Source organism: Pan paniscus, chromosome 23 (genome assembly GCF_029289425.2).
Source record: "Pan paniscus chromosome 23, NHGRI_mPanPan1-v2.0_pri, whole genome shotgun sequence".
NCBI lineage: Eukaryota > Metazoa > Chordata > Mammalia > Primates > Hominidae > Pan > Pan paniscus.
This window is the reverse complement of record NC_085927.1, coordinates 50074077-50092013: the sequence shown is the minus strand read 5'-3', so window position 1 is coordinate 50092013 and position 17937 is coordinate 50074077. Positions and strand designations below refer to the sequence as shown.

Sequence of the window (17937 nt, the reverse complement as noted above, 5' to 3'; positions counted from 1 at the left end):
ATCTACTTTGTGGTAACAAATGCAGACCTTGAACTTTCTCCCACTTCCAAATATAAAAACTTTTAAGTAAACACATGTCTCAAGTATCATTATTGGGATATCAGGTATTCAGGCCAGGTGCAGTGGCTCACACCTGTAATCTCAGCACTTTGGGGGGCCAAGGTGGGCGGATCACGAGGACAGGAGTTTGAGACCAGCCTGGCCAACATGGAGAAACCCCATCTCTACTAAAAATACAAAAATTAGCCAGGCGTGGTGGCGTGCGCCTGTAATCCCAGCTACTCAGGAGGCTGAGAGAGGAGCATCGCTTAAACCTGGAGGCGGAGGTTGCAGTGAGCCAAGATCACGCCACTGCACTCCAGCCTGGGTGACAGAGCAAGACTCCATCTCAGGAAAAAAAATAAAAGATATCGGATATTCAAGCCAAGACAGTTTCTTGTTCTGGATGCTGGATGCCTAGCAGATATAAAGACAGACTTAACTGATTAAACCTACCTTCTGAGTGGCTTCTTTTTTCTTTTTATCCTCTTTCTTCCTTTTCTTGTCTTCCATTAACTGTTCTTCCCTTTCTTGCTCCTTCTCTCTATTAAAGTAACATCATAACAGAAGGTTATACATCTATATTCACAATCCATTTCCGCAGCAAATTGAATGCTTGTAAGTGGTGGGCAAGACGACATTTCATCTCTGTGACTGAATAGAACACAGTATTTCATTTAAATCAAAAGGATCCATAAAACTCACATTTAATTATTCCCACATCTTGGTTTGTCACCTCTTTTGTAAAACATGACATTAAGTTTGGTTTCAAAGAAGCCTATTAAGGTAAGCTTTTATAATATCTACCTAAAAGAATACACACACAAACACACACACACACGATTAATTTCCACTCAGCAAAGGACCTGATTTGAATATGACAATATCCAGATGGCTTCTGGGCAGTATTCCTCACAGATAATGCAGAATATATTAACTCAATTATGGTACATATGTATTTATCATAAATTAGGTATTTTCCCATTTCATCTTCAGAGTGGTGAACATAAAGCTCTATGTTCTGTATTCTAAATTTTTTCTCTATATGTATTAATACTATATGTTTTATATATTTTCTATTTGTTTTCTATATTTTCTATTTCTATTTCTATTTTCTATTTTTAAGGCAGGCACTGATTGTCCTATAAATCAATGTATTCCAGGACAGGCGTGGTAGCTTACGCCTGTAATCCCAGCACTCTGGGAGGCTGAGGCGGACAGATCACTTGAGGTCAGGAGTTCGAGACCAGCCTGGTCAACATAGTGAAACCCCGTCTCTACTAAAAATACAAAAATTAGCCGGGCATGGTGGCATGCTCCTGTAGTCCCAGCTACTCAGGAGGCTGAGGCAGGAGAATCACTGGAACCCGGTAAGAGGAGGTTGGAGTGAGCCAAGATAGTGCCGCTGCACTCTAGCCCAGTCAACAGAGCCAGACTCCGCCTCAAAAATAAATAAATAAATAAATAAATAAATAAATAAATGTATTTCCTATTGGGTGAATTCACTACTATATCTTCCTGTACACATGAATTAAGACAACCAGGTTTTGCTCCACTGAATTAGAATAAAAATGGTACACAATCATAAACATTCTAGTTGGAGAAATGTGCTGAATCTGAAGAAATTAAGAGACTATAATTTACAGCACACATTTGAAAAGTAACATTTATTGGAATGCTGTCAACTTTCACTCTATGTATCAACTGGGAAAAAACATACACTCAACCAACTGCAGTAACTTCAAAGCTCACAGTGGGAAACCCCAGACTCTATGCTTATGGAATTTCATCGCTGGAAGGAGACTTAAAGATCTAGTTCCCAGGTCCTCAGAATACCGAACAGATAACAAATCCATGGTTTCACAGATATCACCTAGCATAAGGCCGAGTTACAAGTGAGTCAAATTAAAGGTTAAGTGAATAACAGGTTTGCAAACACGGCAAAATCATAAAGATGGTTCCCGAAGGACTCAAGTTTGGGAAGCGGAGATCTAGTTTAACATGCTGAAACTATACAAAAGGAACCATGGATGAAAACTGAGGTGGGCTCTCGTGAATACATAATGTCTTATTTATAGAAAAAAAAAAAGACTTAAAAAACTTTTTTACCTACATGTTGTCACTGACTTTGTCCGCATTCAAATATTAGCCTTTCTCCTTCTGCACCTCTGGGTATAAAGATATAAAAGCCTAATACGCAAAATCCACACAACCAAGGAGGAGATTTTACTGAAATTTCCTTAGGTCTTATGCTGGATTTCTTTGGAGTCAGATTGTGTGCCTCTGTCTAGGTGTGAAACACGCGGAGAAAATCCGCCTGCAGCAGCAGTGCCCTCCTTTAAGAAAATGGATTTACAAACACTGGTAAGATGGATGTTGATCATCTCAGGCAGGCTGGCCACAGATCCTGTTATATTTGGCTCTAAAAGCCTTTTGCTTCCTCTGGCTGCAAGTGGAAGGAGTGGATGGGGTTCCTCATGCCCATGTTGCTGTAACTTGGCTTCCACATTTTACAGTGAAACCAACTACAGGAAAGTAGCAACCACAGCCTGAATATTTCCTGTTTAAAGATTTGGTGTTTACAAAAAAAAAAAAGGTATTAGGTTGTCATTTTTTTCTAAATCTAAAATTATTCTAAAATTAAAAGTTTACTTTAAAAAATGCAATGTTAGCTGGGCGCAGTGACTCACACCTGTAATCCCAGCACTTTGGGAGGCCAAGGTGGGTGGATCACCTGAGGTCAGGAGTTTGAGACTGGCCTGGCCGACATGGTGAAACCCCATCTCTACTAAAAACACACAAATTAGCTGGGCGTGGTGGCATGCACCTGTAATCCCAGCTACTTGGGAGGGTGACGCGGGAAAATCGCTTGAACCTGGGAGGCGGAAGTTGTAGTCAACCAAGATCACACCATTGTACTCCAGCCTGGGTGACAAGAGCAAAATAAATAAATGAATGAATAATAAATTAATAAAATAAAATGTAAAAAAAGGGGTAAGTTTTAATCAAACACGTTCTTCAAAAACAAACCTTTTCAAATATTGTCCCTATAAACAGGCAATTAAGGGAAATAGATTGAAATTCATGCTCAATAGAAGTAAATTCATTTCTAAAACAGATATATTTCAAAGCTTTCCAGGTGACAGGCTATACTTTCACCCTGTTTTTTGTTTTGTTTTGTTTTTTTTACCATGCATCTTGGTAGGAGTTAGTCTTCTTTTTAAATTTCACTTCCTTAGGAAGAATCTACTTTGCCAAATCTGGCTTAAAAACCTGCCATTTTTAAATCAAAAATTTATAACAATAAATAAAATAGTGTGAGTCTCACCTTTTTTCTAATTCAGTAATGTTCTCTATCTAGGCTGCACATTAGCACCATTTGGGGAGCTTTAAAAAAATCCAGGCCGGATGCAGTGGCTCACGCCTGTAATCCCAGCACTTTGGGAGGCCGAGACGGGTGGATTGCGAGGGCAGGAGATCTAGACCATCCTGGCTAACACAGTGAAACCCCATCTCTACTAAAAATACAAAAAATTAGATGGGCGTGGTGGCACACGCCTGTAGTCTCAGCTACTCGAGAGGCTGAGGCAGGAGAATTGCTTGAACCCAGAGGCAGAAGTTGCAGTTAGCCAAGATTACACCACTGCACTCCAGCCTGGGTGACAGAGCGAGACTCTGTCTCCAAAAAGTAAAATAAAATAAAATAAATCCCTGTTCTGAGTGACAGCCCAAGCAAAGAGCAATGGGCGTCTATGTGGAGAAGGCGTCCATGGGGGTGGTGATGGAGATGGGTTACATACAGGAGACTGATGGACTATTTAAGTATATTAAGAATAATAGGGATGGGCGCGGTGGCTCACGCCTGTAATTCCAGCACTTTGGGAGGCCAAGGCGGGTGGATCACCTGAGGTCAGGAGTTCAAGACCAGCCTGACCAACATGGAGAAACCCCACAGAGGTTTAAAATACAAAATTAGGTGGGCGTGGTGACACATGCCTGTAATCTCAGCTATTCAGGAGGCTGAGGCAGGAGAATTGCTTGAACCTGGGAGGCGGAGGTTGCGGTGAGCCGAAATCGTGCCACTGCACTCCAGCCTGGGCAACAAGAGCGAAACTCCGTCTCAAAAAAAAAAAAAAGAAAAGAAAAAAAGAATAATGACAGCCATGTTTCTCACTGTTGAGAAAATAAGTTACACAAATGGAAGAAAATGGAGAAAACTCAAATGAACTCTGTGGGGTTGGATCTAAATTAGTTATTGACGTGAACTCATGGTTTCCAATATATATAGACACAATAAATATTAGCTGTAAGTTTGTGTACATATGTGAGTATATATTCCTTCACACACGCACGTGCGCATGCACACACACACACACACACACACACTCATTCCCTTAGCTCTGTCACTCTGAGGGCTGGAGAACAAGCAATATCCAAATAACAATGAACACACTTAGCACCCAGTTTTGTGGCTTCTATTCTTCACTAAATAAAACCAGAGTTCTCTGGAACAAGAGCTAATTCTGGGGGTAGGATAAGGAAAGTACAAGATGAACCTGGAATGTACATTTGCCAAGAAGCAAAAGAGTGCTCAAAGAATGATGGGATCCGTCAAATGACCACAGACGACAGTTTGAAGTGCTCCTACAAGCTAAATCTGGAACAACATCAACATCAAAATAAGTAATTATAGTAAGAGGCTATAAGCCATCGTATAAAATAGGAAAACACAAGTTCATACAGAGAGAAATAAGCAAATGAATAAATTGAAATGAGGAATGGAATAGTCACATAGTTTCAAAACACCTCCCCATAAAATACTTGTCATAAAGGGTTGAGAAGAGTAATTACGTCAAGGAGAAGCCTGTCAAGATACCACCTTAATCAAGTAATCCATGTGAACATGATCAGCTATGGGACAAATTCAAACTGTGAGTTACATGACAGGATGCTGTAAGAAGAACACAGCATTGATTCTATGAGTCCTTTTAAATGTGTTTAACCTGAATACCATCAAAGGAACCATCAGACAACTCCACATTCAGAGGCATTCTACAAAATATACTGGCCTGCAATCTTCAAAAGTTTTAAGGCTGTGACAGTCAAGGAAAGATTGAGGAATTGTTCCAAATGAAAGGAGACTGCAAAGACCTAACAACCAAATGCAATGTGCGGCAAATCTCACACCTTGAATGGAGCTGAAGAGTAAGTGGTGGTCATGAATCGGTGCGTTAATTTTTTCCCTTTGATGGTTATATTGTGGTTCTACACCAGAATGTTCTTTTTGTTAGAAACAGACTATAGTATTGGTGAAAGGGCTACAGGTGACAGCATTGGATCAGCAGTTAATTCTCAAATGACTCAGGGGGAAAAGAGGCTTTTTAAAATCATACAGATTCAAACTCTGTAAGTTCGAGATTGTTTCCAAAAACAAAAGAAAATATAAACAACAAACACAAAACTATTGCTCAGGCAGTACCCCAGGTCAATTACATAGAAATCTCCAGGGATTTTCAGAAGTCCCTCCAAGTGGTTCTAACATGTAGCTAGGGTTGAGAAACTGCTCTAAATTCTTGTTTATACCTACACTTGAAAACGTTATTACCTGATTTATGTCTCAAAAATCAAACCTCCCATCACCTGAGCCCAGGAAGCTGAGGCTGCAGTGAGTCATAATCATGCCACTGCACTCCAGTGTGGGCAACAGAGTGAGACCCTGTCTCCAAAACAAACAACAACAATAAAAAACCCTCCCATACAGCAACAAATGCAAATGCCAGGTGACTAGGTGGGTCCTACTTGATCATCAATTGCTTCTAAGTATGAAGGGCAAGAGAAATCATTCATATTTTCTCTCATCTCTAAATATACAGCCAGATGTAAAACTCATCACTTTCAAATTATTTAATTCATTCAACAAATTCAGTTAAGTATTTACTGAGTCTCTACTATAGCTTCCAAAGCAATACTACGGGCACCTCCAATTCCCTAACTTTGTGCCAAGAATAGTTTATAGGTGCACCCAGCTTCCAGGTACATATGGAATACAAAGCCCCTCAAACTCCTTACAGCCCAGCCTGGGACTGCTGCTAGCCCAGTCCAACCTCATCTACTTACCCCAGTGTGCTGTACTAATCTTTTCTCTGGGTGTCTTGACCTGAAAAGGTTAGGAAGCATTGTCTAGGGGAGCTGGGGGTTTAATATTGCCTCTGCAGGGGACGAATGTGTGGGAGGTACTGTGCAGGCAGGCAAAAGATAAAGCAAGTGCAAACACCATAATCTAGAATAAATCCTGAATGGTAAAAAGCCAAACTACTCTTGAGAACCTCTCAGGTGAAGAGCGAATACAACAGTGTTTTCTTCTTAATTTTTTACAATAATAGTAGAGAAAAGTAGAAGTGACTTGTACCTGAATAGAAAATACCCAATATTCGGCCGGGCACAGTGGCTCATGCCTGTAATCCCAGCACTTTCGGAGGCTGAGGCGGGCAGATCATGAGGTCAGGAGTTTGAGATCAGCCTAGCCAACATGGCGAAACCCCATCTCTACTAAAAATACAAAAAAATTAGCTGGGCATGGTGGCGGGCTACCCAGCTGCTTGGGAGGCTGAGGCAGGAGAGTCATTTGAACCTGGGAGGCAGAAGTTGCAGTGAGCCGAGATCGCGCCACTGCACTCCAGCCTGGGAGACAAAGCGAGACTCGGTCTCAAAAAAAAGAAAGAAAAACAAAAAAAGAAAATACCCAATATTCACAATATTCACTTAAGCTGAGGCATAATAAGACTGTCCCGCATGCAAGTTCAGAACACCAAAAAGCAATGATGCTGACATCCCTAGGAACCGGCTGCATCCCAGAACTGAACACTCCAATGGTCTGAGACCATGCAAAGGGAAAGCTAAGAGCTTGGAGCATCTGTAATTGGCATTCAAAGCCATTCATAGTACAGTTCTAGCTTTTACATTTTCCTCATTCGGCATGCCTGACAAAAACCATCCTCTTTAATGCCCATCACACCTTACCCTAGTGGCAAGTCCTAGCTCAATATCCACTTGCTTCAACAGCACCATCCCCAGTAACTCCAACTCTAGAGAAACTTGCCTTCTTCTGCAGACCCCACAACTATTGCCCCGTCTCTTGTTTGGCCCTCAAGGTCTCAAGGCAGATGACACCGGTACTGGCAGCATCAGAGCACCTGAAGTGACTTTCTGCGGCATGACTGCTTTTACCAGGGTGGTAACAGGCACAGACAGGAAGGCACAGACTGACTTGGCTCTCTTCTACTAGGATGTCCAGGAACTGACTCATTCCTTTAACAAACATTTATTGTCTAATATGAGCCAGGCACTTTTCTTTTCTTTTTGAGATGGAGTCTTGCTCTGTCACCCACGCTGCAGTGCAGTGGCGCAATCTCAGCACACTGCAACCTCCGCCTCCCAGGTTCAAGTGATTCTCACGCCTCAGCCTCCTGAGTTGCTGAGATTACAGGCGCCTGCCACCACGCCCAGCTAACTTTTGTATTTTTAGTAGAGACGGGGTCTCACTATGTTGGCTGGCCTGGTCTTGAACTCCTGACCTCAAGTGATCCGCCCACCTTGGCCTTCCAAAGTGCTAGGATTACAGGCGTGAGCCACTGCGCCCGGCCGAGCCAGGCACTTTTTCTAAGCACTGGAGATCTGGCAGAAACAAAACCGAGCTTTGGCTCTCATGTGACTTACATCCCAGTGGGGGAGAAAGGCAACAAATGAACAAGATATACAACAAGATGCATGTATAAAATACACAGTTCAGGCAACAACAGTGCTCAGGAGAAGACAGTTCACCTGACAGAGAAGGAGAGAGGTGGGGAGAGGGCAACACCTTCCATATAATAGTTAGAAAAGGCCTCTGATACAGTTGCATGAGAACGGAGACTCACTGAGGTGAGGGATGGGGCCATGTGGGTATCTGGGGGTGAACATTCCAGACAGAGGGAGTGGCAAATGTCAATCAGTGAGATTGGTGTATCTGAGGAATGGCAACCAGAATGCAGTACAGGGTGTAAGGGAGAAGGTGGCAGGGACGACACCAGAAGCAGGATTCGGGGGTTGGGGGCGGGGGGATCTCCTTACAGGGAACGCATTTTTTAAATTAACCAGCACATATTTTCTGGTAATTGAATAAGGAATCAAATTGTGACTGGTGAACACAAGCACCTAAATGCAAAACTTCCAAAACCTCTCATTCTCAGTTTCAGTCGGGAGGCCCGCCTCTCTCCTCAGCTGTCAACCTTGCCATCGGGGGGCTGGCCTGCTGCACCAGAGCACCCGCCACACTAGAGAACGGCGAGTCGAGTGTGTGTGCGTTTCCCACGGCTGAAGCCTCTGAGCACAAGGGAAGGGGAATGAACCTTCCTTTTCTCCCTGCCCTATGTCCGTGGCACAAACACCAGAAACACAGTAGGGCCTCCAAGTAAATGCTACCAAAATGCATCATTAAAGAGTGAGCAACACTTTCTACCCTCCCGGGGGAGATGCGTTTAAAGAACAGCCTCAAAACAACGAACTACATCATCTAATAAACATGCTGAGTGTCTATGATATGCCACGCACTGACCTGTGACACAATGAGGATATAAGACTGGGCAAAAGAAGGATGGTCCCTGCCCTCAGGGAGCTGACATTCTAGACGGGAGACAGAAAAAACACACACACAACACCAGGCAATGCCATGATGACAAAAAGCTGGAAAGGGGCCAGAGTGTCTAAGAGGGAAGAGATGGGAAGACGGGGCTGCCTTCCATGAGGCATCCGTAGCGGGCATCTGTGAGACAGGGACATCCAGACTCCTCCATAAAGAAAGCCATCTGGGAGATGAGTGACCAGGCCAAGAGAAGAGTAAGTCCCAGGGCCTAAGATGGGAAAGTAAGTGCTGGGTGTGAGTTTGGGGGAAGGGAGATGGCTACCCCCACTTCTTCCTTCTCTCGGCAGCAAGCCTCCCCAGACACACACCCACACCTTCTCTGGTTTTCCGGCTTACTTGGTAGTCACCCTCATCTACACCAGAAGAACTGGGCACCGTGGCTGCAAGTTTCCCTTCCGCCGCATCAGTTCCCTCAGTATTTCAGTGCTCACTTGATGCCAGGCACCAGGCTGAGGCTGAGAATTCAGCAGCAAACAAGATGCAGTGCTGCCTGCTTTCCTGGGGCTCTCAGTTCCACTTTTTAAATAGTCCTACCTCACCTCACAACCCAGACAGCACCTTCAGGGCAGAAAATGTGCTCTCCTTGCTCTGTTCCCTGTCTCTACCACACTTTGGAATACTCTGAAGACAGCCTGCAGTGCCTTTGCTGTTTTGAAAGTACCAGGATCTTGGATGTGTGAATTCAAGCTTGTGATAATCCAGGTTAGAGATCAACTTTTGTTTTTGTGACAGAGTCTCATGCCATCTCCCGAGTGCAGTGGCACAATCTCAGCTCACTGCAGCCTCCGCCTCCCAGGTTCAAGTGATTCTCCTGCCTCAGCCTCCCGAGTAGCTGGGATTACAGGCATGCACCACCACGCCCAGCTAATTTTTGTATTTTTAGTAGAGATGGGGTTTCACCATGTTGGTCAGGCTGGTCTCGAACTCCTGGCCTCAGATAATCCGCCCACCTCGACCTCCAAAAATGTTGGGATTATAGGTATGAGCCACCATGCCCGGCCAAGAGATAAACTTCTTTCCACAAACTAGAGTCATGACCAATGGTTGCTGTCTGCATGTCTCTGAGCCCATCGTGCCTCAAACATGCAGGAGAGGCAGGGCTGACAATTTCACACTTGAACATATTAATCTCCACCTGTAGGCTGATGGGAATGAAAGGATGATAAGAACCTTAATTCAGAAGAACAGCCAGGGTTCATCTTGACAGGAAATGGCTCCACATTCCCAGAAGCATCTTCCCTTCCATTAAAGTCTGGATGACTGGCTGTAACAGCATCAAAACCTATCCCTGACACCCTGTGATCAGTAAGTGTGGCAGCACCTTCGGTCCTAGTTCCAACTCCACAAAATCAAGGCAGACAGACCGGAACAGGAAGACAGCCACCCAACACGGGAACTATGCCAGAAGTAAACTAATACTGTAAAAGATTAAAAAGAACTCCACAATAAAAAGGAACAAACCATTAATAATACACCAACTTGGATGAATCTCCATGGAATTATGCTGAATGAGAAAAGCCACTCCCAAAAGCGTCATACTGTAGATTCCATTTAGATAATATTTCTGAGATGACAGGTGGTTGGGCGCCAGAGGATACAAAGGGGGGTAGGGTGAGGCAGGAGTGGTTATAAAAAATGGTGACACTAGTGACCCTTGTGGTGACAGAACTGTCCTGTATTTGATGGTGGTGGATACATGAACCCACATGTGATAAAATTGTATAGAACTAAACACATAGGCAATTAAATACAAGTAAAACTGGGGAAATCAAAATTTGGCAGATCGTATCAAAATCTGGGTTGCGACATTGTACTATAGTTCTGCAAGAAGTTACCATTGGTGGAATGGCATACAGAATCTCTCTGCCTTGCTTCTGGCATGTGAACCTACAATTATCTCAAAAATTTCAATTAAAAAAAGAGAGCTTCAAACATTGACTCATCTTTTGGTCTCCTGTTTGAAATTTTGTCAAGGACTCCTACTTTAAACCATTTTCCTTATGAAAGTCACGTTAAGAGTCAAAAGGAATTTGAGAAATCATTTAGTCCCCACATTACAGAAATAGATTTCCAAAAATATTCTAGAATCTACACTTCATCTTAACATGCTCAAATTGTTAGTTTAATCGATCAAGTATTCCTTAAGTACAGCAGGAATAGACAGATAGCCACAAGGGTATTTAAAATGCTCCTCTGACACATAATTCACAATACAATTCTTTTCCCAGGAATTTTAGTGGTGTACTAGTCACTGAGCTATTATCTCACTTTGTGGTGGTATCTTCATCAGCTCAGTCAACACCAATTCCAAGCCCCTCTGGCCTATTTCCAAGACTCCTTCACAATTAGAGATGAGGATGTGATTTATGCTATGCCAATAAGGTGCATGTGTGACTTTACCAGAGGACACACAGGGCACCCATCTTCTCAGAGAGCGCTGTAGGGATGACGTGGTCCTGGAGCCTACCCCTGTAACAGCAATTTCCTGAATGTGCAGGAAAAGAAAAAAGCTCCCACGGGACCCCCAGTTCCATGGTGTGGTGCTGGGCGTCACCTGACCCTCAGCCTCTCAAGTACCATTTAATAAACCCACACACCAGTGAGAATGAATTCTACTATCTACATACTAAGGACTCTGCCCAATACAGATTTAAATAGGGGTTTTCAAAATGCACCTAAGACATGTGACTTGTATGAACATTATTTCCTTAGAAAATAAAAGGTAATCTTGGCAACTTATAAAACAGTAAGAAAATAACTAGCCACAAAACCATTGCCAATTATAACTAATTAAGGATTAATGACACCACACGCAAATTTGGGGTAAGAAAAATTAACAAAGGAGTACAATGAAAAGAGTTAAGCCAAGTGCTCAAAGTATCCACTTAAAATGTTTTTAATTAAAAATGCACACACACAAAAAGCATGTTGGAACATATCCATTCAGGCAGAGGAAATTACATAGTACGGTACTCCAAATATGTATATTGGATTTGTTCTTAACATTTTTTTCATTTGCTGGATCTGAGGGAATTTAATGGGATGCTAATGTAATTTGCACATATTAAATTAGCAGACAAGGCCAAATAGCACTAGGGCATAAAAATCATTCTAAGTGGCTTTTAAGAAGAAAACAACATTAAAACTAGAAAGATTAAGGTAAATGCATTTTTAATTAATTTTAAGGGATAAAGAAATTTCTCCTGCCTTCAATTTTATTATGTGACATGTGATAGGTAACACTTTTATATGTTGGTAACAAAATGTAACACAGTTCCTTCTACATTGTGTTACCTTCCTTTCTGAGGCTGTGTAAAGCAATGCTTCTCAAATTTTAATGGGTATCTTGTTAAACGCAGATTCTTATTTAGAATGCTGTGGGACAGGGCCTACAATTTTCCATTTCTAATAAGCTGCTGGTCCCTAGATCTTTGAGCAGCACACGAGTATGCACTTGGTTGTTTCTTTTCAAGAAAATATAGAATTGTAGTCATTTCTTAGTTAAAATCTCATTAATATCAAGCATTTGCCTCATTATTTGTATCTGTGTTTCAATGTGTAATTACAGTATAACCTTAGTGAAGTTTTTGTTTGTTTTGAGACAGGGTCTTGCTCTATCACGCAGGAATGCAATGGTGTGATCATGGTTCGCTGCAGCCTCAAACTCCTGGGCTTGAGTGATCCTCCTGCCTCGGCCTTCCAAGTGGCTGGGACTACAGACATGCACCAACATGTGCAGCTAATTTTTTAATTTTTTGTACAGATGGGGTCTTGCTATGTTGCCCAGGCTAGTCTTGAATATCTGGACTCAAGCAATACTCCTGCATCGGCCTCTCAAACTGTTGGGATTACAGGTGTGAGCACCGCACTTGGCCTGGGAAGGTATTTTAGATTAAACAACTCGTGTAGCGTAGACTTTGTGAAACTCTACTGAAACGATGACATTAGGAATAGCTAGGACCAATCTGTGCATGTGCAGGCAAGAACAACTGCCAGCTGGATGACAGCAAATGAAAGGCACCAGCCATCCAAGGGTGGCATCCACTGTAGGGTGAATGCAGACTTCAGAGATGTCAAGTGAGTAAAAGAACGTGAGGCTCAGAATCCATGAAATATGGCAATAGACTTTTGCTGACATAGCCCTCTGACTCCAAGCTTTTCATGAATTTCCCAGTTTACGTATTTTAAGGCATATGCAAGGAATTGGCTTGTCTGGAATTACTCAAACCAAATAAAGTAAGATAATTTTTTTTTTTTTTTTGAGACGGAGTCTTGCTCTGTTGCCAGGCTGGAGTGCAGTGGTGCGATCTCGGCTCACTGCAACCTCCGCCTCCTGGGTTCAAGCGATTCTCCTGCCTCAGCCTCCTGAGTAGCTGGGACCACAGGCACATGAAACCACACTGGGCTAATTTTTGTATTTTTAGTAGAGACGGGGTTTTGCCATGTTGGCCAGGATGGTCTTGATCTCTTGACCTTGTGATCCACCCTCCTCGGCCTCCCAAAGTGCTGGGATTACAGGCATGAGCCACCGCGACCGGCCGATAATTTTTTTTTCTTTTTTGTGACGAGTCTTGCTTTGTCGCCCAGGCTGGAGTGCGGTGGCGCGATCTTGGCTCACTGCAATCTCCGGCCCCAGGGTTTAGCAATTCTCCTACCTCAGCCTCCCAAGTAACTGGGACTACAGGAACGAGGCACCACACCTGGCTAATTTCTTTTAATTTTTTTTTTTTTTTGAGACGGAGTCTTACTCTGTTGCTAGGCTGGAGTGCAGTAGATCTCAGCTCACTGTAACCTCCACCTCCCGGGTGCAAGCGATTCTCCTGCCTCAGCCTCCTGAGTAGCTGGGACTACAGGCGCACACCACTACACCTGGCTAATTTTTTGTATTTTAGTAGAGACAGGGTTTCACCATTAGCCAGGATGGTCTTGATCTCCTGATCTCGTGTTCTGCCCGCCTCAGCCTCCTAAAGTGCTGGGATTACAGGCGTGAGCCATCGCGCCCAGCCACGCCCGGCTAATTTTTGTAGTAGCAACAGGGTTTCGCCATGTTGGCCAGACTGGTCTCGAACTCCTGTTATCAAGTGATCCACCTGCCTTGGCCTCCTAAAGTGCTGGGATTAGAGGCGTGCACCACTGTGCCCAGACAGCTATTTTTAAAAACTTGTTTTTACTTTCCAAAATTCTATGTGGCAAAAGCTATAACCAACAATTTGAAAGCTTTTTCCCCGCAAAAAATTTCAGGGTTAGAATGGTGCCTGAAGAACATTTGTCTCATGCTTTACATACTCTAGCTGGGCAGCTCAGCAAACTCGAACAAGGAGAGATGTGGCTTCCTACTCAAACTTAGTGCAGCTGGGTAGGAAGTTCTTCATAGTGCCTTGAGAAATGTCTCCTGATAGCTTTGACTCCCTGGTCCTAAAACTTCCTTTTCAGAACACATGGAATAAGTTCTCCAAATATGTGCAGTTATCCATGATGCATCCCTGAAACACTTTTAGTTCCTTCACACATTCCACTCACGACCTGGTTTTCTATCCCTTTACCACTGGGATCATTATCCCTTAAACATGTTCCAGTTTGTCTGCCCTCATCCAATTACCGGGCAAGGCAACCAAATAGGGTGGGCCTGCCACTTACTTGTCCCGTATGATATGCCGCTGCTAATACTGTTAAAGAGGTCATTTGCTTTCTTGGAAATCACATCTTACTGAGTTACAGCCACCTAACACTCCTGTTTTTTCACAATATTGCTAAGTCACTTTTCCATGACTGAGTAATTATGTATCTCTATTAATACCGTCAGTGCCAGACTGTCAAACTGCCATCACCACCTCTCCTGATCTTCCCTGCACTTCAGGAAATGGCCTGGAACTATATTTTCCAGAATCCCATTCCCTGTAGGGTTCCAGGTTAGCTGCCACCAAGGAGAGGTACCCTTCTTAGATCTGGAAAGCAGAAAAGAAGTCAATATTCTCTAGAAACAGTTGCAAAAAGACACATAGGCAACAACAGGCAGGACTTTCCTATTCTGCAGCAGCTTCCAGATCATCTAAAGCCATAGCTGCACGCAACTGACATGACTGCTCCTCTAGGAATATGCACTCTAATTTCATCAACAATAATAGGAGCCTTCCTGAACTTCTTTCATCAGACTTTCCAGCGGTTGTGTGAACCTTCGATTCCCTATATTAAAATCTTTCCTATTTGGAAAATCAAATGGAGCCTACCAAAAAGGTTACCAAAATTAATAAGTGAGTTTAACAAGGCTGCAAAATACAAGATCAATATAAAAAAACTAATTACATTTTTACATACTAGGAACAATCAGAAATAGAAATTTAAAAAAAGATTCCATATATATGTTTCAAAAACTGTGAACACATAAGAATAAATCTGACAAAAATATGCAAGTCCTGAATATGTACACTGAAAACTACAAAACATTGCAGGTAGAAATTTTTAAAAACCTACGTAGGTGAAGAGATGTACCATGCTCATGAATGAAAAGACTAAATATTAAGATGTCAATCATCCTCCAATTAATTTAGATTCAACAAAATCTTTATATTAAAATCCCAGAATTTTTTTGTAGAAATTGACAAGTACCTTCTAAAATTCATATGGAAAAGCAAAGGATTCAGAATAGTCAGCAACTATAAAAAGAACCAAGTTGGAGGACTTGCACAACCTGACGTGAAGACTTATTATAAAGTTAAAGTGATTAACACAGTATGGTACTGTCTTATTTTTCTATAGACAAAAAGTTCAATGGGATAGAACAGAATCCACAAATACACTGATATATATATATAGAGAGAGAGAGAGACAACCAATTTTCAAAAAAGCTGCAAAGGTAATTTAGCTGAGAAAAGAGACTGTTTTCAACAAATGATGTTAGAATAACTAGTAGGAATATCTTTAAAAATGAACCTCAATTTGTACCTTGGCAATATATAAAAATTAATTCAATGAATCATAGAACTAGATGTAAAATCTAAAATGATAAAACTTCTAGAAGAAAACATACAAGAAAATCTTTGTGACCCTGTTAGAAAAATTATTTTTTTGACACAACACCAAAAAACATGATCCATAAAAGAAAAAACCCTGATATATTGGACTCAAAGTTAAAAACTTCTGCTCTTCAAAAGACATTTAAGAGAATAAAAAGATTAAGCCACAGACTGAGAAAAAGTTATCTGCAAATCACTTATCTGACAAAGAATTTATATACACAGTATATAAAGAACCCCATCTTAAAACTGGGCAAAAGAGGCCAGGCACGGTGGCTCACACTTGTAATCCCAGCACACTTGGAGGCCGATGTGAGTGGATCACTTGAGGTCAGGAGTTCGAGATCAGTCTGGCCAACATGGTGAAATCCCATTGCTACTAAAAAAACAAAAATTAGCCGAATGGTAGTGGTGCATGCCTGTAGTCCCAGCTACTAGGGAGGCTGAGGCAGGAGAAATTGCTTGAGCCTGCGAGGCGGAGGTTGTGGTGAACCAAGATGGTGCCATTGCACTCCAGTCTGGGCGACAGAGTGAGACCCTGTCTTTAAAAAAAAAAAAAAAAAAAAAAGAAGATGGGCAAAAGATTTGAACAGACACTTTGCTAGAGAAGACATACATGTGGCAAATAAACACATAAAAAGATATTCAACTTCTTTAGTGATTATGAAAAAAACAAATTAAAGCCACAATGAGATGTCAACACACTTGTACTTGTAGAATGTCCAAAATTAAAAAGACTCACCATTCCAAGAATTAACAAATGGAACTCTCTCATGGTGGGAATGTAAAATGGTACAATCACTTTGGAAAACACTTTGGCAGTTTCTTAAAAAGCTAAACATACACCTACTATATGACCCAGCCATTCATTGCCTAGGTTATTGACTCTAGAGAAAAGAAAGCATATGTCCAACAAAGACATCTAGATGAATATTCATAGCTTTATTGATAATAGCTGAAAATGAGCAACTGCCCAAATGCACATCAATAGGTGAATGGATAAACAAATTAAGGTGGAATATACAACAGAATGCTACTTACTCAGCAATAAAAATAATGGACTATTGTTAAACACAACATGGATGAACCTAAAAATAACTATGTTGAGTAAAAGAAGCCACACAAAAAAGAGTACCTACTGAACAATTCCACTTGTATAAAATTCTAGAAAATGTCAACTAATCTATGGTGACAGAAAGCACATCAATGGTTATCTGGGGTGGAGAAGGGGCAGAGAAGGGTGGCAGAGAGGGGTGATAAATGGGCAAGAGGAGACAGAGGGTGGTGAAGGACATATTAACTATCTTTTGCATACATCGTTTGAAACTTACCGCATTGTAAATGTCAATAATACCTCAATAAGGAGGTAAAAGGAAAAACAAAGGAGAGAGAGAGAGAAAAAAAAAAGCCGTTCCTACAGGGATACCTGGAATGGCCCATTTCCCTGGCAGAACCCTGAATGACACAGCCCCATAAGTGAGATCCCTTTATCAGTTGAAATTTCACCCTGGGTGTGCACACTGTTCCCTAAGATCACAAATCTGTAAATCAGAACTTCTGCACAGATAATGCTCCTAGGATGGGTGCCAAGTTTCATTTTTCAATGCAATGAAGCCTCTTGTAGAAAAGAGCTTAATAAGGCAAATGTCTGAATTTTTAGAGCTGTTACCTTTACATCTCATTGTTTTAATTCTCCGGAGTGCTGTAAACTACCAGCATCTTCACTGAACTTTCCTTCGATCAGTAATACCTATATTATGTGTTTATAAGGCAATTGAACCAAAGCTGTTAATTTTTTAACCATTCTTACAGTTTTGCTTGACTTCAAAGGACACCTTAGGTTCAAAGGACACCTTAGGTCTTAATGTAAGATTTAGTGAATAAATCTTTAACATCACCTCACACCTCACATTTTACTCCTGAAAGTACTTTCCTATACATTACAATTAATATGCCATGCTTCTAACAACAGCCTGAAATTAGGAGTGGTTTTACAAATATCCAAACAGGCTAAGAAACAGCCTCCTGGGGCTGGGCGCAGTGGCTTACGTCTGTAATCCCAGCACTTTGGGAGGCCGAGGTGGGCGGATCACGAGGTCAGGAGATCGAGACCATCCTGGCTAACATGGTGAAACCCCGTCCCTACTAAAAAAAATATACAAAAAATTAGCCAGGCGTGGTGGCCTATGCCTGTAGTCCCAGCTA

At 42.0% G+C, this 17937-nt stretch overlaps 1 protein-coding gene across 12 annotated transcripts in view; it reads right to left on the bottom strand.

Moving 5' to 3' along the window:
• The window catches only part of TNRC6B (trinucleotide repeat containing adaptor 6B), a 289988-nt gene that overhangs the window by 89064 nt on the left and 182987 nt on the right, over positions 1-17937 (bottom strand). For all 12 annotated transcript variants that reach the window (XM_055105367.3, XM_055105374.3, XM_063603314.1 and 9 more), the window contains one exon: positions 496-583. In XM_055105367.3, coding sequence (XP_054961342.1) covers positions 496-583 — 88 coding nt within the window. The remainder of the gene's footprint in view (positions 1-495; positions 584-17937) is intronic.